General features: G+C 45.9%; 1 protein-coding gene across 1 annotated transcript in view; it reads right to left on the bottom strand.

The window, feature by feature from the left end:
* LOC310751685 (methanethiol oxidase-like) overlaps positions 1 to 7,109 on the bottom strand; it is a 32,882-nt gene extending 25,773 nt beyond the window's left edge. Inside the window, exon 1 of the mRNA XM_083591142.1 lies at positions 6,769 to 7,109. Within this exon, the coding sequence (XP_083447268.1) occupies positions 6,769 to 6,772 (4 nt within the window). The 5' untranslated portion in view covers positions 6,773 to 7,109. The remainder of the gene's footprint in view (positions 1 to 6,768) is intronic.
* Between the last annotated feature and the right edge of the window lie 6,121 nt (positions 7,110 to 13,230).

The raw sequence follows: 13,230 nt of genomic DNA, 5'->3' as shown, positions 1-13,230 counted from the left end.
CTTTAGTTTGCTATCTTGGGACAGGGGAATGCAGGGAGTAAAGAATGACTCCCAGTGCAGAATTCAACTTCCTGCACACCTTAACTTTCTTTCTTTTAAAATTAGAAATAAATAATAATAATAATAATAATAATAATAATAATAATAATAATAATTTATTACTTATGCCCCGCCCATCTGGCCAGGCCTCTGTGGTTTAACCCACTGCTCCACCCATGTCCCTCGGTCTTCATCTACAGGGTGGCAATTTCAAAAGTCCATATAAGGCTTTGCGCGTCATTGTTTGGGGTTCCTCCTCCCTCCTTCATGTGGGGAGTGAGGACCCTGTTGCAACAGATCAATAAAGATCAGGCTTACGAGCTGCTTTGCTTTGCTTCTCGATATTCTCTGGTTGGCCTCTGTTCTTTTCTCCTACCAATAGGGAACCTACGTAAGGACTCTATATGGGCTCTTGGGTACCCCATAAGGGAAAAGGGCAATTTTTGTTTATAACACATGTTTCTAGCCCTCAGGACTATAGCAATTAGAATCCTCCAAAGTTTGTATCAAATAGGTCCATTCCACCCTTTGCGCATCCACAAGCCTGGCAGCGGAAACTTCCTTCAATGCTAAGGCTGGATAGTTGGTTAGAGAATGGTGCTGATAATATGCAAAGGTTGCAACTCTGTGATTCTAAGCCAAAGCACTAGATGAGGTTGCTCAGTAAGCATGAGGGAGCTCTTGCCTCACCCCACCCCATCCCTGAGGATCTTCCACCCGAGGCAGCTGCCTCACACTGTCTAATGGAAGGGCTGGCCATTGGGAATATCACATTGCGGGAAAGAGGACACTGGGCTACTATGTGAACCTTGGGCCTGTTGCAGGAATTTATGTATAGGTTGGGGGGGTTGCCCCTCCAGAAGATATCAGGCACACGCAGCCCACTACCAAAACCAGCACAATCACTTTTGTGACTTTTGTGATTTGTCCCCACGAAACACTTCATCACAGTTTCTTCCTATAAATCAAAGGGCCTTTGCTGCACGATACCAAATGTAAGAATTCACTGATAAATGTCTCTATGTACCGGCTCACTGGGCAAACTTCAGAAATTCATATAGACACATGAGCTCAGCTCCTCAGCAGCCCCTCTGCCTGAGTGATAATTCCTGGCATCCTGATACCTGAGTGCCAGACAGGTAGCCATTCCAGAAACAACAAACCCAGATGAAGACAAAAGGGTGTGATTAACTTGGCTGGGAAACAGGGAAATGTAAATATCTCTTTTGTTACACTTGATGGGTGTTTGGTGGGGGGCAAGGGGAACCATGGGGCAGGGTCCAGGATGCTCAGATTCCTGCCGCCAGACCTCCCCTTTCGTGATGTAACCGTGATGTATGAGTGATGTAGTTTGGGAGGGTGTAACATGGGGATTAGCAGCAAATAAAAGTTTGGGGGCTCTTTTGTTCAGGGCTTCCATCTTGTTCCACCTGGTGGCAGGTGGGAGTCCTGTCACGACAGTCTTCAATCAAGACCAAGCCTACAGGCTGCTGTTTTGCTCTGGTATTCCTGGCTGGGGTCCTTGTTTTTTGTCCAAGGAAGCCCTCAGATTTCTCCGTTAACAGGCCTGACCTAGCGAGGTTCTTCTTGCTAGCTCTCTGCATGGCTACACTGGAGAAAGCTGCCAGTGTAGGGCTGTGGGCTCACAGCTGGGGTAGATCCACACAGCAGTTCCACTTTTAAGGTTGGTTGAGATCCAAGAAATGGGTGTAAACAACATGAAGCTCTGGAATGGACAAACTTGGCACTGGAGTGAAAATGGAATTTTTGGCACCCAACAGCGACTTGTGCTAAACACACCCCACACTCTAAATTGTATTTTTTAGGAGTGTTCTGTTAAGCCTCTTAGGCAGCTGCTGTCACGCAAGAGATCGGGCGCCGACCCAAAGAGCCTGACCTGGGGTCATTGTAAAACATCCGAGGCCAGCCTTCCCCGACGTGGTGCCCTCCGAACTCCATCAGCCCCAGCCAGCATGGCCAGTGGTCAGGGCGGGGGCTGTAGTTGCAGCAAAACAGTTATCTGGAGATTGTCAGGGTGGGGAAGCTATTCAAAGATAACGTTTTCCAAAAATGTCCTGCCCTTGCTGCAGGACTCCTGTAAGTTGCAATCTGTCTTGGGGAAAGTTGCAAGGTGCACCCATGTTTTAGTTCAGCGGCCAAACCTGTTGCTGTGTGACGTGATATTGTGTGTGTGTGTGTGTGTGTGTGTGTGAAGTGGATCCAGAGAAAAGCTTTTATCTTTCTCACCATAGCACTAGAATCTGGAGGTAGTTAAGCAGAGGTGGCGCTGTGGGTTAAACCACAGAGCCTAGGACTTGCCGATCAGAAGGTCGGCGGTTCGAATCCCCGTGACGGGGTGAGCTCCCGCTGCTCGGTCCCTGCTCCTGCCAACCTAGCAGTTCGAAAGCACGTCAAAGTGCAAGTAGATAAATAGGTACCGCTCCAGCGGGAAGGTAAACTGCATTTCCGTGCGCTGCTCTGGTTTGCCAGAAGCGGCTTAGTCCTGCTGGCCACATGACCCGGAAGCTGTACGCCGGCTCCCTCGGCCAATAAAGCGAGATGAGCGCCGCAACCCCAGAGTCTGCCACGACTGGACCTAATGGTCAGGGGTCCCTTTACCTTTACTTTAGTGAGGCCAGCATTGTGAGAATCTGCATTTACGATACGTTATCTTTATTGTCATTGTCCCATACAGAACAATGAAATTGAAAAATCTACATAAGACATTCAAAAACCCCTAAAAACTCTGAAACCCCATTTTAAAATACAATATACTCCTATAGAGACTCCTTATACTGCGTTTAAAACCAGAATTGCATTTGGGTAGAAACTGTTTCTCAGGCGGCTAGTCCTAGTCTTTATAACCCTGTACCTTCTTCCAGAAGGCAGAAGCTGAAAGAGATCATTTCAGATCCTGCCTTAAATAGAGGTTTACACCAGAAGATTGCCAAGGTGCTACCTGACTCCAGAAGTCTACAAAATTAATTTGCAGCAGATTCTAAACAAAGGATGGATATATTTTTTCACCCAACGCCAAATTAATGCATGGAATTTGTTGCAAAAAAAAAATATGGTGGGTAGCCACAAGTCTTGGTTAATGGCCATTGGTCACAGTTAAACATGAGACTAAGAAGTGGATAAATGTGGCCTCTTCATAAGCTGCCCATCACTTTGGCCTTGGGTCTGCCAACATTTTGCTCCAAATTTCACAATGTTCTTTCCCTCTTGGGTTTTTTCAGGATCCATTTCAAAACTCCCTAGTGCAGTCAACGGTTTTTATGATACATAAAAACCCTTGTAATGTGTTTGCTTCATCTCAGCTTATCGAGTTTTATGAGCTGCAGGCTTTTCTTTTCTTTTTTGGCTTATCTTTAAGTCTTCAAGGCTACAAGCCTACACACATTTACCTGGAAGTAAGCCCTATTGAACTCAGTGGGGCTGAACTCAAAGTAGGCATGTCTAGAACTGTCCTGTAAAAGACGCTTTTTGAGTTGAATTTCCTGCAGCAAGCCAGTGGAGCTGGAATTTGGGCTCAACTGGAATTTGGGCTGAACAAGTCCCAAAGCAGTATATTTGATTTAATAAGTAACAGATTAAGCAAAAGAAGGCAAAGAGGAGACGACTGGTGTCAGATGGCCTTATCATAGCAATAAACTAAAGCGATATATCCAAATTGCAGCAACTCACTTTTCAGTTTGGAGATATTTTAATTGCCCATAAAATGACACAGCCCTCCAGTCGCACAGACTAAAGTGGAGTGGTTACTTTCCGTGCCTTGGAAACGGTGATTCTATCAGTGCAGCTTAAAATGGAATTTGCCTTTTTTGCAGCAGTGTTACATGGCTGGCTCAGCTTGCGATTGAATAATCCCACAATCATTTTCACATGTTCTGCTTCCAAGCCTGGTATTTCCCATTGTATACTTGTTTGTTTGGTTTTTGCCTAAATGCATCTAAGGTAAAGGTAAAGGGACCCCTGACCATTAGGTCCAGTCGTAGACGACTCTGGGGTTGCGGCGCTCATCTCGCTTTACTGGCTGAGAGAGCCGGCATACAGCTTCCGGGTCATGTGGCCAGCATGACTAAGCCGCTTCTGGCGAACCAGAGCAGCGCACGGAAACGCCATTTACCTTCCCACCGGAGTGGTACCTATTTATCTACTTGCACTTTGACGTGCTTTCGAACTGCTAGGTTGGCAGGAGCAGGGACCGAGCAACAGGAGCTCACCCATAATGGGGATTCGAACCGCCGACCTTCTGATTGGCAAGCCCTAGGCTCAGTGGTTTAACCCACAGCGCCACCCGCATCCCTTTTTAAATGCATCTACCACTGCTGAATTTCCATTCTATCAAAGTACAGTAATGCCAGAATTTTATCCCAGCATTCACTACTCCTCTCAGCTTTGTGTCAGTCCACAGATTTGATAAAGATTCCCTTCACCCTTTCATCTGAGTCACTAACAATTTTTTTAAACAATTTCTGGGCCCAGGACAGCTGCGTGGCACTCCCAGTGAAAACCTTCCTCCAGTTTGATGAAGAAGCACTGATGACCACAGTCATCTAGCCCACATTTAGCCAGTTTGCTAAACAAAATATTATGGGGGTCTTTGTCAAATGCGTTGCTGAAGCAAAGATAACTTATGTCCACAGCATTCCCACAAGATACTAATCAGGTTCTTGGTGCATTCCTAGAATAACCTGATTTTTGAAAAGAGAGAGACAAGATTAACCAGCCAGGATTTATTCCGAAGAAATCCATGCTTGCTCCTACTAATCATGCATGAACAAACTGATCACTTTACAAGCTGTTTTGCCATCTTTCCCAGTATCAAAAAGTCAGACTGGGGTTGGACAAGGTTAACTTTAAGATCCCCTCCACCATTGTGAGTCTGCTCTGCGAATTGTTTATAGGCTTATTGTCTCACTTTTATTCACTTTCCAGATTGTTTGATTCTCTTTTGATATGGTTGTATACAATTTTATATCGTGTTGTTAGGTGTTTTAGGCTGGCTTTTGGAAAAGCAGGGCACAAACAGATAATGGTGCATGACCAGTCTGCATTTTCCAGATCTTCCAGATTTTGTATTTGGACTTTCAAAAGGGCTGTCTCTCCATTCCAGTGGCACCTTGCGCAATTCATCTGCTGGCCCTAAAATCTCACTACTTATGCAGATTTGCCCATAGTTCTCTCTATGCAAGATAGAAGCAAAAAAGGAGAACACTCTGTTGGAAAACATTGAAACTTTATCTCCACGTAAACATGCATAGGACTGGGCAGGGGTTTCAAAGTGGAATTACTGCTCACAGGCTATGAAAAATATTAAAGCTCAATCCTAAACATACTTACTTGGAAGTAAGCCTCAGTAAAACAAAAACAAAAAAACGTATTTTTGAGGAAACATGTTTTATTTAACCTACATGTCTGTAGGTGTGTGTGTGTGTGTGTGTGTGTGTGTGTGTGTACCCACACATATTTATGTCAAATTTAAAATGTCATAGGTTCTGGTGCATCGATCTAGACCACAGTTTCCCACATTTGGGTTTCCCACTGTTTTTGTACTACAACTCCCACCATCCCTAGCTAGAAGGACCAGTGGTCAGGGATGATGGGAACTGTAGTCCGAAAACATCTGGAGACCCAGATTTGGGGGAACCTGCTAAATGATATTCATGGGTCTCTTTCAAGCCTCTGATTCTGTATCTGTGAGGTTAGAATCCATAAGAGTAAACCTGCTGAATCCACAGCAATGACCAGAGGAGAATGACCACTGGGAGGAGCGCAGAGAGAATAAAAAGCCATGGTGTACCTGTAGCAGCAAAACTGGGTGCCTTTATCTGCCCCGGCTGCAATAAAACATGTCTCTCCTGTATTGTTCTCTACAGCCGCAGCAAGCGCTGTAACTCTCCAACGGTTTGACTTAGCCCCAATGGTGACTCTTCCACTGTCTCCCGAGACAGACGGATGCCAGCAAAACCTGCTGAACCAGTCAAATCAGTTCTTTTAAGGTAATCGCTAGCCTTTCAGCTAACGTCCTGTCATCAGCATATTAAATAATGAGGTTGTGTATTTATAAGAAAATATTGTACTTGGAGAGCGTATTTTCCTGGAAGCCCCATGGATTTCTATGGAATGTACTCTCCAGACTGCCCCTGCGGGGATAAAAGTTGCGCAGTCCGCTTAAGACGGGCACGTTTACCTAAAAGCAAACCTCTCTTGGAGTTCCACAAGGCTTTACTCCCGAGGAAACATGCATGAAGTTGCAACCCAAACCAGAGACCGCATGGAAAGGTTCTGCAATTGAAACCATACCAGCGCCCACAAGTTGGGCTGGTTAAGCTGCAAAAGAAAAGCAAAAAACACGCACACACACAAACACTTTCAACCCTCCAAGATGTAAACTTGGAGGCAGTGGCGTAGCGTGGAGGGTGCAGGGGGGGCCGGCCGCACCGGGCGCAACATCTGGGGTTAGGGCAAATCCACGGGTTAGGGGGCGCAAATCCACGGGTTAGGGGGCGCAAATTACTTGCCTTGCCCCGGGTGCTGACAACCCACGCTACGCCACTGCTTGGAGGCGTGTGGGTTGTGTGTACAGGATTGCAGAGCAAAAAACCGTAAAACTGGAGCATGTTAGAGCTGGGAGCTACATAGAAAGCAGAAGGAGGGCAAGCTCAGCTTTCCCACAGATCACACAGCTGGGTGAAAAGCAGAAAGAGGTGGTTATTCTCTTACCCATACTGGAGTCCTCTGCTTCTCCCTTTTTCCAGATTCTGAAGAATTCAGCAGCAAAAAGGAGGCGCACAGACTCTGAGATCTGCTCTGCAGGGCTATATATACCAGCTGAATGGGCGGAGAAGGGGAGTGTTGAGTGAAAAGAAGCTGTTAGAGGAGGCAACTGGAAGGAGGAGAGGCTGAAGTGGGAGGAGGGATTCAGGGTCAAAATCCAGTAGTTTCCCTCACTTTCAGTAAGCCACAAAGGACAGATTTGTTCCCTGGCTTGGATGGTGTTTATTTCCCCCACACAGAGACGCAGTTCAGGATGAGATCCAACTCTAGTTTCAGAAGGCAGAAAAAAACATCTTGGGTTCCTGGGCTGGAGAGGAAAGGAAGCAAGCAAGTGGAGTTTAGCAAAAACTCTTGGCTCGAGGTGGTGTTGCAAAATGCAACCCGCCAGCCAGCGCATGCCTGAGCTGACAGGGCAGTTTTGAAACTAACAGGCAAACGGGGCAGTTTTTTTTTAATTAAAAAAGAAACACCATTTTGCTTGCATGTCAGGTGCAAAGCAACCGCTGGCAGGCTCCGGAGGGGTTGCGAAAGCAGCCAAGTTGTGAGTTGTGCCAAGAAGCGCAACGGATGCCCAGTTCTGCCTCAGTACAACATATGGTTGTGTGCCACCCCAGGCTCCGAGCGGTGCAAGACTCCAGGGGTTCCCTGAAATCATAACAATACAGTGGTACCTCGGGTTACAGACGCTTCAGGTTACAGACTCTGCTAACCCAGAAATATTGCCTCAGGTTAAGAACTTTGCTTCAGGATGAGAACAGAAATTGCATGGCGGCAGCGGGAGGCCCCATTAGCTAAAGTGGTGCTTCAGGTTAAGAACAGTTTCAGGTTAAGAACGGACCTCCAGAACGAATTAAGTTCTTAACCCAAGGTAAAGGACCCCTGACCATTAGGTCCAGTCGTGACCGACTCTGGGATTGCGGCGCTCATCTCGCTTTATTGGCCGAGGGAGCCGGCGTACAGCTTCTGGGTCATGTGGCCAGCAGGACTAAGCCGCTTCTGGCGAACCAGAGCAGCGCACAGAAACACCGTTTACCTTCCCGCTGGAGGGGTACCTATTTATCTACTTGCACTTTGACGTGCTTTCGAACTGCTAGGTGGGCAGGAGCAGGGACCGGGCAACGGGAGCTCACCCCCTCGTGGGGATTCGAACCGCCAACCTTCTGATCGGCAAGTCCTAGGCTCAGTGGTTTAACCCACAGCGCCACCCGCGTCCCTATTAACCCGGGGTACCACTGTATAAATCTATGGTGTGCACTTGGAATACTGTGTACAGTTCTGGCTGCCTCACCTGAGGAAGAACATTGCAGAGTTGGAAAAAGGTTCTGAAAAAGGGAACCCAAAACCATCAAGGGAGCAGAGCAACTCCCCAGTGAGGGAAAGTGACAACTTGGGGTGGGTGGGGGACTTCTTAGTTTAGAGAAAAGGCAAGGAGGGGGCAGCATGATAGGTGTATATAAAAATTCTGAATGGCATGGGAAAAGTGAACGGGTGGTTTTTCTTCTCTCTCAAAGCTCTAGACATCAAATGATTCTGAATGTCAAGGTAATTCAGAACAAAAAAAATTGTTTTCCTTCCAGTAGCACCTTAAAGACCAACTAAGTTAGTTCTTGGTATGAGCTTTCGTCTGCATGCACACTTCTTCAGATACACCGAAACAGAAGTTGCCAGATCCTTCTATATAGTGAGAAGGATTTTTCACCTTCTCACCCCTTGCTTTTTCCTGTAAGACCTATTGCAGTCGTTAAGAGTCGTCAACAGGCTCATCACAGCTATCTGCCAATCACCCATTCCCACCACCCTTCTGAGTAATACCCCTCCCCACCTTCTCACTATATAGAAGGATCTGGCAACTTCTGTTTCGGTGTATCTGAAGAAGTGTGCATGCACATGAAAGCTCATACCAAGAACTAACTTAGTTGATCTTTAAGGTGCTACTGGAAGGAATTTTTTTGTTTTGTTTTGACTATGGCAGACCAACACGGCTACCTATCTGTAACTGGAACTATGGAAGGTAATTCAGAACAGACAGAAGGAAGGACTTTTTCACGCACCTCATGGTTAAACTATGGAATATGCTCCCTGTCAGGGGACTGCCATCGGAACAGGGGAGGGAGGCAGGGGGGCCGTTGGGATACAGAGAGCCTTGGAAGGCCTGAGGATCAGTTCCTCTTCCAGAGGTGGGAAAAGCCACACCTCCAGCGGAGAAGAGAGGGAAGGGGCCAGCCAAGCGAGGAGAGGGCTCGAGGATGCTGAGGAGAGCCCCAGCGCCTCACCTGGCCAGGCTCGAAGGAAAGGGCTCAAGGATGATGCAGAGAGCCCCAGCGCCTCACCTGGCCAGGCTGGAAGGAAAGGGCTTGAGGATGATGCAGAGAGCCCCAGGGCCTCACCTGGCCAGGCTCGAAAGAAAGGGCTCCAGGATGATGCAGAGAGCCCCAGCGCCTCACCTGGCCAGGCTCAAAGGAAAGGGCTTGAGGATGATGCAGAGAGCCCCAGGGCCTCACCTGGCCAGGCTCGAAAGAAAGGGCTCCAGGATGATGCAGAGAGCCCCAGCGCCTCACCTGGCCAGGCTGGAAGGAAAGGGCTCCAGGATGCTGCTGAGAGCCCCAGCGCCTCACCTGGCCAGGCTGGCCAGGAGGGACGCACGCCACTTCCGTCGCCCAGCTTGCGCAGAGGGGTGAAACGTAAGGAGGGGAGGAGGAGCCTTGGGTGCCAAAGTTCTTATGTTGGGAGAGAAGCCGGAAGGGGCCACTCCCGGATTATGCAAGTGACTGAGACGGACATGAACTTGGTAGATCTGCACTGTAAATAGTTTGCACAATAAAACCTGTAAAAGACAGGTCGGGGTCCTGCCTGGTTACTCACAAGCAACCACCCCCAGCATCTGACACTCCCACCAGAGATACTGATGGGCACCAACTTAGAATCGTAGAACGGTAGAGATGGAAGGAACCACAAGGGTCATCTAGTTCAACCCCCTGCAACGCAGGAGTCTCTTGCCCAACGTGGGGCTCCAGCCCCTGACCCTGAGATTAAGTGTCTCATGCTCTACCAAGAGAGCTATGGCTTTAAAAGAGGGCTAGACCAATTCATGGAGGGTAAAGCTATCAGTGGCTATTAAGCCCAATGGCTAGGCTCTCCCTCCCCTGTCAGAGGCAGTAGATCTCTGAATGCCAGTTGCTGGAACCCACAGGAGGAGAGAGAGTTGTGTTGTTGTGCACAGGTCCTGCTTTTGGGTTTCCCCTTGGCATCTAGCTGGCCCCTGTGAGAACAGGATGCTGGACTACATCCTTGGCGATCCCTCGTAGAAAAGTAAGATTGTCTTCCATAAACACGGTTATATACACACACACACACACATATATACATACATATAAGTGGTACCTTGGGTTACAGACGCTTCAGGTTGCATACACTTCAGGTTACAGACTCCGCTAACCCAGAAATATTACCTTGGGTTAAGAACTTTGCTTCAGGATGAGAACAGAATTCAGCAGGAGGCTCCATTAGCTAAAGTGGTGCTTCAGGTTAAGAACAGTTTCAGGTTAAGAACGGACCTCCAGAACAAATTCAGTTCTTAACCCGAGATACCACTATATACCGTATTTTTCGGCCCATAGGGTGCACCGGCCCATAGGGCGCACCTAGTTTTTTTGGGGGGAAATAAAGAAAAAAAAATTATTTCCCCTCCAGGCGTGGGGCTGGGTCGGGGGAAGCCCGAGCTTCCCCCGACCCCAGCCCCCAGAACAGGCAGCTCTCCACAAGCCGTGGGAGAGCTGCACGAAGCCCAAAGCCTGGGGGGTGCTGAGCTCAGCGCGCCCCCAGGCTTCGGGGTGCAGGCAGCTCTCCAAAAGCCGTGGGAGAGCTGTGCGACTTCGTGCAGCTCTCCCACGGCTTGCGTATAGCTTCCTGAAGCCTGGAGAGCGAGAGGGGTCGGTGCGCACCGACCCGTCTCGCTCTCCAGGCTTCAGCAAAAGCCTGCATTCGCTCCATAGGAAGCACACACATTTTCCCTTCATTTTTGGAGGGGGAAAAGTGCGTCCTATAGGGCGAAAAATACGGTACATACACACATACACACACAAACATACACACATTTTTATTAATTTTTTAACATATCAGTTCCAACAGTCTTACAACGTAACTTCTCCTCTTATACAATATTTTTAGACTTCGGTCAACACCTCTGATGATTTTTCGTTCTTTATCACTTATTATGCATTTCTTAACTTCACATTACCTTTAATTGTCCTTAACTAATAATTCTCCTCATTATCTTTCTTGCAATATTTCAAATAATTCATCTTACAAAACTTCTTGCAAACCTACTAGCGTAATCTGTTCATCACAGTCGCTTTTCAAATAGTTCGTAAATTTACTCCAGTCTTCTGAGAATCTCTGGTCCCGCAAGTTTCGAATCCTTCCTGTTAATTTATCTAATTCTGCATAGTCCATCAATTTCATCCTCCATTCTTCTTTTGTCGGTAATTCTTCTTGCTTCCATTTTTGTGCCAGTAATATTCTTGCCGCCATCATAGCATATAAAAACAATCCTTTCTATTTATATCATCTCCTACAATGCCAAGTAAAAATACTTCTGGTTTCTTAATAAATGTATATTTCAACATCTTTTTCATCTCATTATATATCATTTCCCATAACTTTTTCACTTTTTTACATTCCCACCACGTGATAAAATGTTCCTTCTTTTTCTTTACATTTCCAACATTTATTACTAACTTTATACATTTTAGCTAATTTCACAGGAGTAATATACCACCTGTACATCATTTTCATCACATTTTCTTTTAAGGCATTGCATGCAGTTCTTTAATCCTTCTTTCCACAATTTTCCCCAATCTTTTAACTGTATATTATACCCAAAGTCTTTGGTCCATAAACATGGTTTTAACAGTGAGTCCGTAAGTGGCTGTGGAGGCCAATTCTGGATCCACACATCCTTCCACAGTGGGGACATTGGTTTCTGGGCGGGAGTTGATCATGGTGTGGATTTGCCAAGCGTGCCTTCCTCTTAGCACATTTCTCCCTTGCGTCCTGGACTACATAGGCCGCCACTAGCCTGACCTAGCCTGCTCTTCTTACGTTGACCAAAGGAAATCCTGTTAAATATGCCCATGACAAATGTTGTGCATGTAACACAACTACAGTCCTGTAATTTGGTTATCTCTGGATTCGAGTGGCCAAGGAACAAATGTCCTCTAGGATTTCACAGCTGAAAGAAGGAATAATCTTATCCTTTTATTTGTCATGTCTTCTTTCATGCATCTCTCCATTTCTTATGTTAATTTTAAAAGGCAAGAATATGCGATACACATTTTATTAATCTCTATCCCATTAACTGTCATCTTCTGGGGTCTTGCTTTCTATTCCATTTGCAGAAACCTAAATGCTTTGTGGTGGTAAATGCTCATAAAAGTGCACTTATTTAATGACATTAGCAGCTCTGAATGCCCTTCTGAGATATTTTAAAAAGTGTGTCCATTTTTTACTTTAGATAATCAGAAATATTTGAAATCAATTTAAAAATGTATGTAAAAATTTGGAAATTATCGCTCCATGTTTTATGGTTGTGGTTTTGATTTTTTTGCAGTTTAAAGATTGGGAATAAATTGGACTATAGCACATAATAGAATTTGTTGTGGGGGTTTAGGCTTAAATTTGGAAAACAATTTTTTTAAAAAGCTAGAAAATACCAGAGTCCTCAAAAAGCAGGAAAGGTGAAACCGTGGGAACACGTTGTGATCTGGGAATAGGGTCTTCGATTAAAGACTGAGGAAAGCTTGTAGAAGGGGATATACATTATAAATGCTTCTAATTTTACTGGCTTCTTTAATCCGTTGCTGATCTACTGCAGAAAGCTTATTTTGTATCACTATCAGAGTATGTGTTGAAGGCAAACTCTTAGAAGAGATATACTCTCCTGCATGGCAGAAGATATCATGTTTGCTATCTGTTGCTTTTATAATTAATTAAAGCATTCACATTCCACTTTTCGACTGAAAGTGGCTCCCAGGGTGACTTACAAAGATTGGAAATGAGATTGTCATTGCTTTAAGCTTACCATTAGAAAGATACAATACAGGAAGAAAAGGCACTGGTAGAGAAGAAGAAAGTAAACTCAGACACCGGTCCTTAGTCACAAAATTATTATAACAATAGGTGGAATGAAAAAGATTCTAGGAAATGTATTGCTGCAAATCTCTCACCCAAACTAGCTGAGTTGCCCAGCCTCCCTCTACTAGTCTATATACTTACATCATTATCACCATCATTATTATAGTCTATACACTACTGAAATATACTCAGAGTCGCAAAGTGATTTCATGCTCTTTATTCAGCTCATAGTGGTGAGGAGGAATGAATGAATGTCCCCTCAAAGCATCTGCTTTA

Source organism: Podarcis filfolensis (assembly GCF_964270895.1).
Source record: "Podarcis filfolensis genome assembly, chromosome: 16".
Taxonomy (NCBI): domain Eukaryota; kingdom Metazoa; phylum Chordata; class Lepidosauria; order Squamata; family Lacertidae; genus Podarcis; species Podarcis filfolensis.
The sequence above is the reverse complement of the archived record's forward strand: the minus strand, read 5'-3'. Positions and strand labels throughout refer to the sequence as shown.